Source organism: Aspergillus nomiae (genome assembly GCF_001204775.2).
Source record: "Aspergillus nomiae NRRL 13137 chromosome Unknown contig00216, whole genome shotgun sequence".
Taxonomy (NCBI): domain Eukaryota; kingdom Fungi; phylum Ascomycota; class Eurotiomycetes; order Eurotiales; family Aspergillaceae; genus Aspergillus; species Aspergillus nomiae.
Genome location: NW_015378271.1, coordinates 36,569 through 52,719, shown reverse-complemented (window position 1 = coordinate 52,719; position 16,151 = coordinate 36,569). Strand labels below are relative to the sequence as shown.

General features: G+C 48.4%; 6 protein-coding genes across 6 annotated transcripts; 4 read left to right on the top strand and 2 right to left on the bottom strand.

Annotated features, from left to right (window-relative positions):
* Positions 1-16: 16 nt before the first annotated feature.
* On the top strand, positions 17-286 carry ANOM_007136 (glycine cleavage system T protein; the record flags this gene model as incomplete). Its single annotated transcript, XM_015552392.1, has 1 exon — positions 17-286. A coding segment is annotated over one exon (270 nt), but the record flags the coding sequence as incomplete, so codon positions are not given.
* A 468-nt stretch (positions 287-754) lies between these two features.
* ANOM_007135 (glycoside hydrolase family 92 protein) lies at positions 755-3,460 on the bottom strand (the record flags this gene model as incomplete). Its single annotated transcript, XM_015552391.1, has 7 exons — positions 755-1,346; positions 1,397-1,497; positions 1,552-2,000; positions 2,047-2,186; positions 2,233-2,555; positions 2,607-3,250; positions 3,322-3,460. The coding sequence occupies 7 exons, from the start codon at positions 3,458-3,460 to the stop codon at positions 755-757; spliced, it is 2,388 nt and encodes a 795-aa protein (XP_015405221.1).
* A 961-nt stretch (positions 3,461-4,421) lies between these two features.
* Positions 4,422-5,558, top strand: ANOM_007134 (PaaI family thioesterase; the record flags this gene model as incomplete). Its single annotated transcript, XM_015552390.1, has 3 exons — positions 4,422-4,578; positions 4,637-5,364; positions 5,421-5,558. 3 exons carry the CDS (start codon positions 4,422-4,424, stop codon positions 5,451-5,453), a joined length of 918 nt encoding a protein of 305 aa, XP_015405220.1. The 3' UTR covers positions 5,454-5,558.
* A 485-nt stretch (positions 5,559-6,043) lies between these two features.
* Positions 6,044-7,628, top strand: ANOM_007133 (H(+)-transporting V1 sector ATPase subunit C; the record flags this gene model as incomplete). The annotated part of the gene is made up of 5 exons (XM_015552389.1): positions 6,044-6,344; positions 6,406-6,500; positions 6,555-6,646; positions 6,697-7,189; positions 7,241-7,628. 5 exons carry the CDS (start codon positions 6,044-6,046, stop codon positions 7,421-7,423), a joined length of 1,164 nt encoding a protein of 387 aa, XP_015405223.1. The 3' UTR covers positions 7,424-7,628.
* A 34-nt stretch (positions 7,629-7,662) lies between these two features.
* On the bottom strand, positions 7,663-8,395 carry ANOM_007132 (adenylyl-sulfate kinase; the record flags this gene model as incomplete). Its single annotated transcript, XM_015552388.1, has 2 exons — positions 7,663-8,290; positions 8,379-8,395. 2 exons carry the CDS (start codon positions 8,393-8,395, stop codon positions 7,663-7,665), a joined length of 645 nt encoding a protein of 214 aa, XP_015405222.1.
* Positions 8,396-10,581: 2,186 nt separating this feature from the next.
* On the top strand, positions 10,582-15,865 carry ANOM_007131 (uncharacterized protein; the record flags this gene model as incomplete). The annotated part of the gene is made up of 5 exons (XM_015552387.1): positions 10,582-11,355; positions 11,413-11,543; positions 11,637-11,949; positions 12,015-13,631; positions 13,679-15,865. 5 exons carry the CDS (start codon positions 10,582-10,584, stop codon positions 15,863-15,865), a joined length of 5,022 nt encoding a protein of 1,673 aa, XP_015405225.1.
* Positions 15,866-16,151: the final 286 nt, after the last annotated feature.

Below are 16,151 nucleotides of genomic sequence, written 5' to 3'. Positions count from 1 at the left end.
CAAAACCCTCTCCCAGCGTCGCGTAGGCTTCACCGTCGAGAAGGGTTCCCCCGCCCGTGAGGGTGCCGTCATCGTCGATATTAACGACGAATCCCGCACTCCCGTCGGCATCATCACCTCCGGTCTCCCCAGCCCTACCCTCGGCGGTACCAACATCGCCATGGGCTACGTCAAGCAAGGTCTCCACAAGAAGGGCACCGAGGTTGGCATTTTGGTCCGGAACAAGCTCCGCAAGGCTACCGTTACCGGTATGCCCTGGGTTGAGAGCAAGTTCTATCGTGGCTAAGGCCTAGATCTCGTACTAGGGTTGAGCTCTGTTATTCTGGCTTTTAGGCTTTTGTGGTTGTTGTTTTTGTTCCTTTGTCTTTTATTGAATTGCTTCATGCCGTGATGTACTGTAGATATTACGATTCCCCTTTTCATTGCATTTGTACGAGACTGCTATCAACTCGTCTCGAATTGGATGCCCCGTCTCGGCTGGGTGTTTGATTGATTCTCAACGAATGAATAAAAGAATTTAGAAAGCTTCATGAGTGGGCTTGTTCTTGGTTTGCGGTAGGATTGTGTAGTCTTTACCTAGGGAATGTTTAGTTGGGTACGTAGTTTACTTGCTAGTCTAGGAGGTCAGTAATGTCCATCTTGCTCTGAGAGGAGTAACTTTATATTACAAACTCAAGACTACAAGTATTGCCATAGCTAGTATAATTAAACCAGCTCTCATAATTACCATTAACGCCGGTTCATACCCTTGAGCTTAATCAATAAGAGCACCCCTTGTTGACAGAGACGGCGGCAGATCCTCCTCTCCAGTGCCCCAGTGGCTCTCATTCCTTCCCAACACAAGCACCAACTCCCGTCCCTCAGTGAAAAAGTCATGTCCCACCCAGTTCTTGGTATAAGGCTTTCCATCCAACGTCGCAGATTGGATGTAAATGTTCTTGTACGCAGGATCGAAGTTAACGGCACGGATCGTGGCGGTCCGTCCCGTCAGCGGCGAGGTGATGCGAACAGACTCGAAGAAGGGAGCCGAGATCAGGTACACATTTTGTCCCGGGTTCGGGAAGAGACCCATCATGGTCATGGCGACGAAGGAACCCATGGCGCCGGAGTCGTCATTGCCGGGTAGTCCGGTTGGGTTTGCGTTGAAATATTTGGGGACGTAGAAGTGGGCGCGGGAGGTGGATTTGCCGGGACGGCCGCCGTAGTGGTACTGGAAGACGGTTAGGAAAGAGGGCTCATTGCCGATGTACGTAATGCCCGTATCATGAAGATAGTCGAGGCGACGGACGAATTGGGATGGGCCTCCGAGGCGGCTGATGAGAGCGGCCATGTCATGAGGGACGAAGCTGGAGAGTTAGTGTGGATTAGTTGAATCGTTTGGCTAGCTTTCACCTACAATTGATACTCCCATATGCTGTCCTCAAATGTTTCGGCTGCATTGTTTTGAAGCGAGCAAGCTCTCCCGCTCGTGTCAATGCTGGAACAGGTGATAGGATCCTTTCGTTAATTAGACGTAAATACTCTCATGGAAACTAGGACATGGGGACAAACCTGATAACCCCAGGTACCATTCAGGTACTTGGGTTGAAAGAAGCCTTTGAATCCGGTATCGGTTCCGTTTATGAATGAGGCCTGGTCGTCGCGAAACAGATTCTGCCAGAATCGAGAAGTAGCTTCGTATTTCTCAGCGTCGCCCTTCTTTCCGAGCCCACGGGCCATTTGTGCAATAGTGAAGTCATTATAAGAGTATTCCAGTGTGCGGGAGACGCTCCGCGTCATCGTTCCAAAGCCCTTGTAGTCAAAATCCTCTACTGGAATGTAGTTCAGCGATTTCCAACTGTCCAGGCCACCACGTCCTTCGTTCGACCAGTCATACGGTTCTTCTTCAGCATCCTTCTGGACGGCGGAGTAGCCTGCCTGCCACTCGATTGCATCAGAAATTCCCTTGAGGTATGCATCGGCAAGGACAACGTCCGCGTTTGAACCACCTTGGGTGTAACCTAGACCCGTCAGTCCGCTTCTATTAATAGGGCTATAGTTCCGCACCTTTGCAGAGCGACATGCGGCAGTCTGGAAGCCAGCCCAGATGTTTCTGGGTATCAATCAACGATCGAATCATCCGAGCCAGCGATTCAGGATCGAAGATGGTCAAAAATGGCAACTGAGACCGAAACGAATCCCAGAGACTATCACATATCAGAGAGGAGCTCTACGAATGGATGGTGCGCATACCAGTAGAAAGAGTCAAAATATGGCTCTGTGCTCTTCCAAAGCGGGTTCTCCCCGGTGTAGTCCTGCGGATTGATCATGGTACGGTATATTCCACTATAAAACGTGGACAGGAAGGAAGAATTGACACCATTTCTCGATACTCGAATGGGAGCAAGCTTCTTTGTCCACGAATCCACCGCGGCAGAATGTGTCGCATTGAAGTCAAAGTTAGGGATTTCAGACTCAGCGTTGCTGCAAGCTTGTTCACTACTGATGAAGCTAAGGCCGATCCGGGCTAGAACCGTATCATCGGCCGATGAGTTAAATCGAACGAAAGCACCTCCCTACACTCGTTAGTTGTATCTGGCACTAACAGGTTCGATGCCTGAACCAACCGGTAGAGGATAACCATTTATGCTCCGTGAGATCGTGAGGTTCTTTACCTCCGTACTCGCTCGCGAATTGACGAATATACCATTATCTCTGACACCAGAGGCACTGTGAAAGTCAACGCAGAAGTACGGGGTGTAGGATCCGCTTCCAAAGCTGGGTAAAAAGCGAGCATGGCCAACCATCCGCCCCGTGTCAGCATCTACGGAAATAGTTCCATTGTCCTGTCGCGTGTCGGACAAGTCACTAAGATCCAACAGGATAAGGGGCTTTGCTTCGCGATCTGCTGGGAACCGAAACCGGAAGAGAGATGCATGGTGGGATACAGTCATGTCTACCTGAATCCCCGAGGCCATAGTCAATGCAAAGTAACCCGGACTCGCAGAGACAGACCCGGGATTGTAGCGCGTCTTGCGCTGTTTCTTGGGATACACACAGCCATTGACATCGTCATCCTTGCAGCTCACATATGGGAATATGGGGAAGTTCCCGAGCGACGGTTGACCTCCAGTACCTGAATCATGCAGACTGGAAAACCCTGTGATGTTACTCCCGTCGTATGCGAAGCCGCCCTGGTTGTTCACAGAGTCTGTATCGGCAACAGCCTTCGCCATCCCATAGGGAAGTGACGCGCCGGCGAAGACGTTCCCTAAAGAATACGGGTAATCAGATGCCAATCACAATGTTTTGTTATTGAGACCTGATTGGAAATTTTTATACCTCCGTTCGCACTTCCGATAAGCGGGTCAACATATTGCAGTACATCGTAGTCTTCAGGAATTGGAACAGAGCGAGGGTTTGTGTAGCCCAGGGCAAGAGGAGTAGCGATAAAGATCGACCAGAGAACAGAAGACGCCATTGATAACAACTATTCTAACAGTTTACAACAAATCAAAGGAATCTGTCTTGACAATAACGAGGGTAGTCAGTTATGGGATCAGGGGGATGACTATTGACCATCAGGAATGCTCCTTCCTGGCATGCTGGGTGGGAGGTACTTTATGCATGCCATCCACGGGGTCATGGACTCCAGGGGAAGGCCCATGATTCTACCCCATAGTAGGGGCAGGTGAGTACTGTGCATGGTCCCCGTACGTATAAATATCGGCGACAGGCATTCTGTCCTTAATTTCAACAATATGTATACCCCTGTTGATCAATGCACTAGGATACGTTCGATGCCTCTGAATGGTTCGGGCTGTGATCAGTTCGGTGTCACGCAGGATGTGGCGCTAAAAGTTCATTTACGTTCAATAGTTGTGATAATATAAACAGCCATCATGGGGCCACAGAAAGGCGATGATCTGTCTCAGATGATCTTCCAATTTGGTTCCACTTGGGTGACCCTTATCGCGAAACGGTTTGTTATGTCCATGTTCGAGGGTTCTCGCAGACGGACCGAACGCTTTCCGGACTGTCACATACATAAAAAAAACTTATGCAGACAACTCGTTAATTAATCACCCGTGTCGTGACTGAGCCTCAACAGTTTCGCATGACTTCGGCGCAAGACCGAGGATTGTCGGTGGTGATTTAATAAACAAAGAGTTTCAAGATGAGCCGAGGTTTAAAGTCCAGAGATCCGCTGCCCCTACCGCCAATCAGAAGGCCTCCTAGACACTCAATCTTCAGGCCATGTTGAGAGTTGCATCCTTCACCACTCAGTTGGGGTGACAGAGAAGCGGACGAATTCCACCGGGAGCGCCCGAAATATCAATCGAGCTCCTCTCAGGGCTGTTTTGTGGCGGAGAACCCTTCTGTCGAACTCATTTTTTTTTTTTTTGCCATCCTGGGGTGCAAGCCTAGATCTCATTGTCGCCATGCCGCGAGTCCCATCCTCTTCCTTCTTTCGGGCTGTCCCCACCACGACCAAGCTCTGTCTCAAGTCGAACGGTCCTATAAAAGCCCAATGGTTCCTGCATAGCCCTAGGAAGGTTTCCCTACCTCGAAATCTTTCTCAGCGACTCTATTCTTCTGGTACTCCATCCTACCTCCACCCCAGATTTCACTGCTAATCACTCTATCCCTGCTTCAGAAGCTGCATCACCAGTTCCTCCTCAGACATCTAAGCCTCGGTCCCGTCTACGTCGATTCGTGGGCTTTACATCCATTGCATTAATAGCCTTCACAGCTGGACTCGTTTACCAAACCCAAAAAACCGTTTCTCGCATGATGACGGTCACTCTGCGGACAGATGAGGAAACCCTCACTGCATTCGTCCCCCCCGACCAGTTCTCGCAAGAGGTCGACGAATTCATCCGTAACCATCCAATAGCTGTGGCACTGCGAGAAAACCCCGCCTTCACCGAGTCCCGGCCGCATTTGAAAATCCCCGCTGAACTGCGCGACCGCCATCTGACGGCGGGCACCCTTTCGGGTCCAGATCGAATTGTTGTTCCGCCGCGCGTGTTTTCCGAGAAGGACGGAAAGAGCCTGGTTTCAATCTTCTACCTCGGCTCTGCCATCAGTGGTCACTTGGGAATTGTCCACGGCGGCCTTCTGGCCACACTGTTGGACGAGGCGATGGCACGGTGCTGCTTCCCCGCTCTGCCGAATAAGGTGGGCGTAACGGCCAATCTAAACATCGACTACCGGCGCCCTGCTATGGCGGAAGCCTATGCTGTTCTGCGGGCTGAGACCGTGAAGGTCGAGGGTCGTAAAGCCTGGGTGGAGGCGCGCATTGAGACTCTGCCGAAGGAGGGTGAGGAGCCCGCGGTTTTGGTCGAGGCAAAGGCCTTGTTTATAGAGCCCAAACAAGCTGCGGTATGTTTATCAGTCCAAACAAATCAAGACCAGAAGCTAATATCCTTTCTTCTCAGGCCATGTCGAGTTTATACAATATCACTAACTAGAGCTTCCGTTATCTTGAGATCGAGTCGATTTCTGGAAATCTAAATAACGTGACATATGCATTTATTGGATAGGCGTACAGACGGTTGGAGACTGGTTTGTTTCAGTGAAACTGTATATAGTGACTGTATAGTATTTAGTTTGGTTAGTTCTTAGACGTAGCCCAGCAGTATGCGAACAGGGCAATTCATGTATGTTTTAATTGAACAATACTTCTTCCTCGAGGACAGGATCGACCGGAATGGCTTTAGGCCACACATGCGAAAAGGCAAAATATAAGATACTGCACACTAAAGCGAAAAGTTGGGACTGATTTTACTCATCGACAAGGTGTAAACATACGCCAATTTAGTATATCAATAGGCGTGACCTTAACTGGCCGCCGACCGCCTCCCGGGATCCGCAGCTGGGAAGCTCTCCAACACCTTAACTTCACGACACCGACCGGCGGCCAGACTTCCCAACCTCCCTCCTCCTTGTCCGCTTCTCCATTCGACTGCCTCATGCCCGCTTGCTGAGCGTGGCAACAGGTCATTACCTTCTACTCGATCAAACCCCCTTATCGCCTGTACAACTGGGATTTTTCGTCACCATGTCCAAACCGACCAAGTACATCCTCGTGTCCTTCCCCACTTCCATCACCCCGTCTAACCACCGCGACGACGCTCTCGACGCTGTCTCTGCCACCGTCACACCGGAAAATGGATCGGTCGCCCCGTTCCCTATTCCCGAGTTCAAAATCGGTACATTAGACGCCTTAGTACAGCAGGCCGATGAGCTGGCCAAACTCGAGACCGCCTGCCAGGTTGTTGTATCGAAGGTCAGCGATGCGCTGAAGAATATCTTGGAGGGTGACGAATCGCAAATCAGCAAGATGAAGGCTGTGAATGACAGTATGCTTTGCTCCGGACAGGCGGCCCGCCATTGAACAAGGTGTTAACGTTGTGTCATTAGAGCCGGTGGATCAGTACCTGCGGACCTTTACGTGGAACAAAGTCAAGTATAGGGCCGATAAGTCTTTGGGTGAGCTTATCGACCTTCTCCAGAAGGTATGCCCCTAAAAATTGTCCAACTGGTCGCTTGGGGTGTCTAACTGTGAATAGGAAGCTGCCAGCATCGACAATGACATCAGGTCGAAGTACTCCCAGTACAATCAAGTCAAGACCACCCTGGCCACTCTCCAACGAAAGCAAACGTGCGATATTCCCCTAATCTATACTAACGGGATACTGACGTCTATTGTAGAGGTAACCTGGCCACAAAGTCCCTCGCATCAGTTGTCGACCCCCGGAGTGTAGTCCAGAATTCAGAATACCTCGAGACACATCTTGTTGCCGTCCCAGCTCAACAGGTTAAAGAGTTCCTCAAGACGTACGAAACCGTGTCGCCCATGGTGGTACCCCGGTCTGCGACGTTTGTCGCTTCGGATGACGAGTTCACGCTGTATGCGGTCACGACGTTCAAGAAACACAGCTTGGAGTTTGTCCACAAGGCCCGTGAACACAAGTGGATTCCTCGTGAGTTCAAGTACGTGGAAGGTGGAAAGGAGGAGGAGCGCAGAGAAGTCGAGCGCGTAGGCGGCGACGAGCGCAAACTCTGGGGCGAGACACTGCGGCTCGGGCGGACAGCCTGGAGCGAGGCCGTCATGGTCTGGATCCATGTTCTCGTTCTCCGTGTCTTTGTTGAGACCGTTCTACGCTACGGTCTTCCTCTTGACTTCGTTTGCACTCTTATCCGGGTATGTATCTACAGCTCATGGTCTTTACGGTTTAGGGCTAACATGATGTAGACACCGGGTTCCAAGCAAGCTGACAAGGCGAAACACAACCTGGATGAGAAGTACTCTTACCTCGCCGGGAATGCGTTCGGACGGGACAAGAAGGGTCGGGTCAAGAAAGACGACCCGAGCGAAGTACACGAGGGAGGCGGTGAATACACAGCATACGTGTACTATGAGTTCGAGCTCAATTAGGGGGACAAGATCCTGTGGATATCTGTCTGGGTACGGTACACTTGATACCTTGTTTTGTAGCGTATATACTTTGCTTACTTGCTTCGCATCATATCTTGACTATCTGAACGAAACACAATCGAAGACCCAAAAAAGGTGTAAAATTCTATGTATAGATCACCGATCTAACAAATCTAGTCCGCAAATATCCACAAGAACAAACCCACATACAACGAAAAACGAAACACAAAAACGATCATCTACTCCTTCTTAGGAGGCAAGTAACCCTGGGCATCCAAGTAATCCACAATCTGCTTCACAGCATCCTGGACTGGCAAATCATGGTTATGAATATGCACCTCGGGCTTCTCAGGCTTCTCATAAGGCGCACTGATACCGGTGAATTCCGGAATCTTACCCTGCCTAGCCAACTTATAAAGACCCTTGGGGTCACGCTCCTCGGCAACCGCAATGGGGACATCAACGAAGACCTCAACGAAGGGCAAACCAGTCTCCTCGCCCGGGGTGGGAACTTGATGCAGTTGGCGCGCGGTATCACGGTCTGCACGGTTGGGCGAGATGAACGATGTGATGGCGATGGAGGCGCTGTCGGCGAAGAGCTTGGCGACCTCTGCGATGCGACGGATATTCTCGGTGCGGTCCTTCTCGCTGAAGCCGAGATCCTTATTAAGCCCGAAGCGAACGTTGTCACCGTCGAGACGATAGGCGTGGACGCCCCGGTCTCGGAGGAGCTGGTGCTCGAGCTCGACGGCAATGGTGGACTTGCCCGAGGCGGAGAGACCAGTGAGCCAAATCGTGAGACCGCGTTGGTTGCGGACTTCGCTACGTTCGCTGCGCGTCAAGGCGCTGGCGTGGAAGGTGATGTTTCTTTTGATCGTTATGTTAGTGACTGCCGGCTGGGGATGGAGGGGTATATGCATGGTGGGGAAGGGAAGAGAGGGATGTTTGGACATACGTGGCCTTGGTTGTCATTGTTGCGGAGGGTTTATGGTGGATTGGATGAGGATAGTGGTTTTAGGGAAGAAAAGCAATTGAGGGGATTGAGGATAGTTTTTTTTAAATTCAAGTATTGTGATGAGGAATCAGGAGGGGTGGAAAGGAAAGGACGTGGCTGTCAATGCCGAACCATGAAACAGCGGGGCGCCGATCGCGGGGGTTCGCTCCTTCGGTGTGCGTATGCTGCTGCATAATCATAATCTATTTTACTAAAAATTAAAATCATGATCATCCAGGTGTTTGGATATACATTCTTGGCTTGAACAATTGTCACCTGTTTTTTATTGTTTCGGTAATTCTCTTTGTTTTTCTTATTTCTTTGTTTTTCTTATTTCTTTGTTTTTCTTTCCCGTCCTCCTTTAGAAGCTGCTTAACGTTGTATAATCACGTCACATGGGCCCTGCATCATGATACCCTTAGCTTGCTCTTTCCCTACATATCTATACCCCTCTTCTATGTACCTAATCCCAACAAATACTCTCCACCTACCAACACGGCATCGATACGCTACTAATCCATCGCACTAAGTGCTCATGACGTGAATTAAACCATGAAGCCAATAGAAGGCAACCGGTGCCGATCAAATGAACTTACAGATCCTTTAGAGATGGCCGTCCAGTAGCCCAGACTCTACATCAGCCCGAGTACTCCACTCACTGCCAGGTAGATTCTGAGCAAGGATCACCTCGAATCAACTGACTCTACGTGGGGGGATCTCCCAGCGCTCTGAAAGGATAAGCGATAGAAAAGGATGGAGACTCTTGACCAAACTTGGGGGTTCAGTATCCCACTCTGTCTCTACAATACCTGCCAATTTTCCAGGTGATAGAAAGAAACTCAGTCAACAATAGTCAAAAATCATCGATTTCTTATCACACGCCCTCTATCATCTACAGAGGCTCAATGGTTTGAGACTGGTAATTCTTCTGCCAACCAATAATCTATTGATGGCCGATGACTCCATTATATGCCTAGGTCTTTTGTGCATATCAAAGGCATTGAGCAAAATGGATGACCTCAGCGATTCTACTAATCCATTAACCAGAGTAAGCTCGCGCATAAGCAGCCCTGATCTAGACACCATTATATGGTTACTCGCGCGACTCTTGAAAAGATACAGTCAAGAGCAGAAGACAATTCACTCGAGGTTTTTAATGAAGAAATGATTCAGCCTGAAAGGAAAAGTGTTGGAAGACCGTTGGAGGTCTTGATATACTAAAATCGTCAGCACCGGCCATTAGCTGTTTAGACTATCAGAGTGTTGGACAGAAACCCCAACAAGGCAGGTTGCAGACTCCAAAAAGACATACAACAGCTGTCACCTGATAGGGAACCCTTGAGAAAAGTGTAACCGTCAATTTCCAGGCTTTCGATGCTAGTAATCAGGTCAACCTGAGCCAGTATGCCAATCTCAAACAACTCCTTTTACTAATAATTTTTGACTTTAGTTTCATCAAGCACAGGGCTGCTTTCCCACGGCTTGGGTGATCAAGTCGGCGTTGTACCGTATTGGAGCTCTCAAGGGAAGAACTCGGAAGTAAGCATCCAGATATCTACGTGGGCAGACATTCCGCTACCGGGATGCTTCTTCTTAGTGAAAAAGACAAGCAGTCATTTGTCGTCCATATTTAAATATCCGACGGCGCAGCGGCTAGACACATGCCCAGCTCCACTAGCGCATACGGAAATGCAACCCTAGCTTTTTATTTGATTCAGAATTGGGGTCAAGGGCCAAGATATACAAACTTAATTCGTCCTCAATATTTTTTGGTTTTGTCCGCTATGCAGGATTGGTCTTCCCTCATCCTGTGGAGATATGTACCCATTATAGACTGTGACAGGGTAGCCTGCAGTGTGATTTCGCAAACAGAGCTGAGAGGGCAGACAAGGGGGAAAGGTGGGGTAGTATACTACGCACGGGGAGCTAGGCTGAGCTGACACGTCAAGCAAACAGTGAAACCCCTCATGGATGTCTGGGGCCTTTCAAGGATGTGTATTCCTCTCCTCTGCGACAAGCACCAGCTCTTCTAACTACTTTCCTTATGATCGGCCCACAATTGCGAGGCTAAGAAAGCTTCGGGGCATCAATCTTTGCTCATAGTGTACTATGAGCTGCTTCTTTTGTTAGAATCAGGCTTATATCTGTCCAGCTTAATGCCATTATGCCAAAGAACCGTCGCCTCCGGCTGCTATTGGGCTTTCGCCGTTCCCGTGAGAAAGCGAGCACAGACGCAGATCCCGCAAGACTTACTATCTTTCATGGACATGACACTCGTTTGGAGTCATCAGACGCCCGGTTACAAAGCAGTGGTTCAAGGCGTCATCGCTCGATACCATGGTTGAGAACCTCAAATCGCAATAAAAACAAAGATGCAGAAACAGATCCCACCATATTCGATCAAGAAATAGCAAATACTCGGCAATGCTTGAGTCACACAGAGCATAATGATGAACCTGGTACCAACGAAGGAAAAGTAAGGATCTCAGCAGAGTCAAATAAGACTACGCAAATGGCCCCGGTTAAAGGGGAGGAAGAACGGCAAGACGAAGCGAACATTGCGAGACTGGGAGAACAGATGATGAAAAATCTGTGGAGTGAGGCATATAAGAAGCTCCACAACGATAATGCTAGTTTAATCGAATCATATGAGAAGGTCTTGCTGGCTACTGAGACCTATCAGATGGTTGAAAGATCTCCGACTAAGCAGGAAAAAACAGATCGACAAAAGAGACTCCAAGACCTTGTTTTCTGTAGACTCCAGGATATGGAACAAGGTCGATTTGATATTCCGAGAAGAAGTAGACAAAGTGTTATTGGGGATTATGTTCGTCGTACTGTTCATGGCATTCTCTATGCAAAAGACTTCGTTACAGCAGCAATTAGCGCGGAGCCCCATGCTGCGCTTGCATGGGCTGGGGTCGTGATGGTGCTCCCAGTAAGCGATTCCTTTTCACTTTGTCTCTCATGGCATAACACTAAAACCATATTTAAGCTGTTCTTGAAACCATTTACCCAGCGTGAAGATGCTGTGGCAGGACTCGAGTTTATTTCAGATCTTTTGGTCCGATATCAGGTTATCCAGAGCTCACATGCCCGAATGTTTATGGATCCCCTGGGTAAAAGGTACATATATGGTTTGCTCCACCGTTCAATGTCAATATGGCATGATCTACCTGGTAATAAAGTTAAAAGTCATATTCTAAGGTCATGATATAGTACTCCTGAGGATGGATCCAAGGTTGGCCGTCGGCTCAGAGAAAGGACTATTACTTTATACTGTCAAGTATTGGAGTACCAGATCCGACTGACGAAGCAACTCTCTCGCTTTGGACTTATCCAGTACATGAGAGATATTGCGACCGCTGATGACTGGAAGGAAATGCTTACGGAAATCAAACACACCGACAAATCGATCGAAGAATTATTAGGGGATTGGTCAAAGAAAACGGTCCAGGAGATCCATGCCGAGCTTTTCTCAATGAAACGCGAGGTCGAAGGGCGGTTGAACATTGTCCTTGGCACCATCAACGTAAGATACATAGTGTCCCGAGGTCGACTATCTACAAGTCATAACTTAATTCATTATAACTCTAGACCCAAGCATCTCAAGATCAACTAGACACCCTCCATCCAGTTACGCGCGCTGCCTTTGGCTCATATGAACAAGCTAGAGAAACATGTCTTGTCGGTACTCAGGTGCCTTTACTTCAACTTGTTCAAAATTGGAGCAATGATGCCGAGGGAGAACCTATTCTGTGGCTCCAGGGTATGGCCGGTACTGGCAAGTCTACAATTGCCCGAACCGTGGCTGCTGCATTCTACAATGGAACATCTTTATTAGGCCAGGGAACCCTACCCAGTGAGGCGTGTCTCGGTGGTAGCTTTTTCTTCGACCATAGGGATGAGGACTGTAGAAATCCTAGGAAACTCTTTCCCACCTTAGCAAGAGGCCTAGTCGAGGTTCTACCGGAAATTCAGCAATCCTTATGTGATGGTATTCGCAGCCATCATGCCACTCATGCACAATCATTAGATGCTCAGTGGAAACATTTGATCTTCAATCCTCTGAAGATGCTGAAAACAACGCTTCCTGTGACAGTACTTTTTGTTCTCGATGCATTGGACGAGTGCCAAGCTGGAACTAGGGAGGATCAGGATGATATCAGCGATATACTGGCTCTTCTCAGTCAAGTTCGGGAGTTAAAGACCGTCCGAGTTCGAGTACTCATTACTAGTCGTCCAGAAACACATATACGCTATCGATTCAATGAGATACCAGAAAGTATTCGTGACGAAACCGTGTGCAAAATCCGACGGCTAGATGGAGAAGAAGTAACGGCAGATGATATTACCCGTTTAGTTGAATATAGGTTGTGGGAAATTAGAAGGAAGCACGATCTCCCGCAGAACTGGCCTGGAGAGGAGAGGGTCGAACAGCTAGCTGAGAAAGCCGATGGGCTATTCATATATGCAGCCACAGTGTGTCGATTTCTTTCAACAGCCAACAGAAAAACGATTGAAGATCGCCTAGCGAGGATCCTCGACGGTGATGTGGGAGAGACCGCCAAAGAGAGCCTGGACGGAATGTACACTAGAATCCTCCAGATAGTGCTTACTGGAGAAGTGGACAACGACCAGGCAATGTCCGACTTATTTAAGCAAGTAGTTGGTCCCATTCTTGTTCTATCTAGACCGCTTTCAATCATAGCCCTAAGCGGGCTTATTGAAGTCGAGCTTAGCGACACAAGATGGCTTATGGAGCACCTTTATTCGGTCCTGGAAATGCCTCAAGGAGATCATGGTCCCATTCAATTGCTACATCTATCATTCAGGGATTTTCTTCTAGCCTCTCAGCGATGCAAGGATAGTCATTTCTGGATCGATGAGAAGCAATCTCATCGCAACCTTTACCAACACTGCCTGAAGGTCATGTCTAATACCCTGCGGCGTGATATATGCTGCCTTGAGGACCCCGGTATTCATGTGACAGATATAAAACCTTCAGTCGTGCATGAATTCCTTCCCGAGCAGGTGCAGTATGCCTGTAGTCACTGGGTGGACCATCTTCAGCAGAGCGATATTGTGGCGTCTAATGACGCGGTGCTTTATGACTTCCTGCGAACACACTTTGTTCACTGGCTCGAAGCTATGACTGTTATGGGAAGCATCCCAATCGCGATCATGATATTAAATAACCTAACCACTCTTCAGGTAAATGCCTCGTAACCTCGGTGCTGGATTTATGCTAATGGATGTAGCTGGAGACTAACGCAAAAATGCGGAGACTGGTTCATGATGCACGACGGTTTGCTGTCAGCTTCAGATCAGTGTATGAGAAAGCTCCTTTGCAACTTTACGCATCTGCTTTGCTCTTTGCACCACAGGAAAGCATCATTCGATATGAGTTTCGAGAAGAGATTCCTGCTTGGATATCTCAGAAGCCAAGTGCTCATCAGTATTGGAGCCCATTACTGCACACCATCCCAAAGCCTCGCGGTGAGGTGATCAAACGCTTAATATTCTCAGCAAACAGCAGGCTAATGGTAGTGGTATCTAAGTATATGTATTCACATGTGTGTCGGTTATGGGATACGTCAACCTGGGTTTGCCTGAAATCGCTTGAAGATCAAGGTAACATTCGAGATGCTGCCTTTTCACCAGACAGCAAACAATTAGCAACCGTATCGGAGGCCGGATCCGTCCGGCTCTGGAATACACACACGGGGAGATCAATGTTTCTCAAATCAGATTCAAGTGCCATAACCTTGGTGGTATTTTCGTCAAATGGTGAAAGGCTCGCAGCTAAATCTAACGAAGAGATCAAGATTTGGGACTTAGCATCGGGGAGCCTGCTGCAAGGAATACCCCAGAAAAGGAGCACAATGATTTCCATCTCCCCTGATGGCAGATTTATAGCATCTTTGGATGCTTTTGAGGTTATCGTGTGGAATGTTTCACAGGTGGCGGTTGTACACACTCATAGGCAACCGGGGGTCCATACGATCGAATTCTCCCCTGAAGGGAATTTACTAATTGCATGCAAGGATGGCACAATCGAACTGTGGGATTGTATTGCAAATACTTTGCGGTCTTATAACAACAGTGGGTACAAAACGTTGTTCGCGGGTTTCTCACCCAACAGCAACGACATCGTAATTCTCTCAACAAACGGTCAAGTCAACGTATGGGATTTGTCTACAAATGAATACAGAAGCAATATACACCATATAAGTGGCTCAGAAAATCCCGACCCATACTGCGGAATGGTGTCATTCCCACGATTCGGTGAGCTCGCGGCTTCTTCAGTGGGCGATGGACCGAAAGAGATCTGGACACTCGTCCCGGGGGTCTTGACGGAATTATTCAGATTCTCCAGTAGACTACTGGAGGCACTTGCATTTTCGCCAGATTGTGAGATTATAGCAGCCTCTGGTTGCTGGGCAGAAGAGATTGCGATCTGGAATGGATCATCAAAGGTTTCGAAGGTGCTTGATAATGTACATCAAGATACCATTACTGATCTGGGCTTTTCTCCTAATGGTACTGTTGTTGCATCCGCCGCCAAGGATGGCACAATCAGACTCTGGGAGGCGCAATCAGGAAGGCATATAAACTGTCTGCGAGAGGTGGAAGATTCTGAGGTTCGGAGTGTAAGGTTCTCAGCCGACAGTCATACGATAATATACCGAACGTATAATGGGCTATGTGTTATCTGGGATGTGCCGACGTGGAAGGCTCTAAAAAGGCTTGAACTTGGAAGGGACCCTTGGCAACTCTCAAACATGGCCATATCGCACGATAGTCAACTGGTGGCAACCGGATGTTCTGAGGACCGAAAAGACACAAGTCGTATTGATCTCTGGAACTTGGCCTCGGCAAAACCGCTCCTCACATTCACAGAAGAATATATCACTAAGGACAATGAAATCTCACCTCATGGAGACTTCATAGCATCGACCTACTATGATTCTTCAGTACTTCGGCTTCGGCACATCCGGACAGGAAACCTGATACACTCCATGGACCATGGAGAAAAATCTCCAGCCATTGCATTCTCTCCAAGTGAGAACATGATTGCATCAGCAGAGCAATCCGTCAAATTATGGGATACTTCTACCGGTACATGCCTCGGCCAACGTTTAATCGACGGTCGTGTTGAGTCTATGGTCTTCTCTGAAGATGGAACGTACCTCCGCACCAACGAAGGTCAGTTCCAAGTTGCCTCGATCCTCGGTGCTGACCCCGATTTGTGCACTGATAAGATGGTAGGAGAGGGGGTATACGTTCATGATAATTGGGTCATGGAAGGGAGTAAGAAACTTATATATCTACCTGTAGAATACAGGGTTCGTACATGTTCTTTTGGAAATCGTGTTGCTATAGCAAGCAAATCGTCTTCTGTCATGATCGTTGGGCTCAGTGCGGATGAGAGGAAAACGATATGAAGGTGTCTGGCACCAAAAATTGTATCTAATTTATATAATGTCATTTATTCTCTTTGTCATATCTTCCATTCTCAAATTGGGTACCCATCAGAACACCAATACTGCGCTGCCTCCTTATGCTTGTGTATATATTAGTGATCAGGTTGAAATAGTGATGGTAAAATAAAGCCCCAATTTTCGGTCTTTCGTCTCTCGCATGGGATTAAAAATGGCTATATTCAATGCTAGGAGATACTATTGGCATCCTGCAGGGAACGCCCTACTCTACTGTTCAACACACTGTATT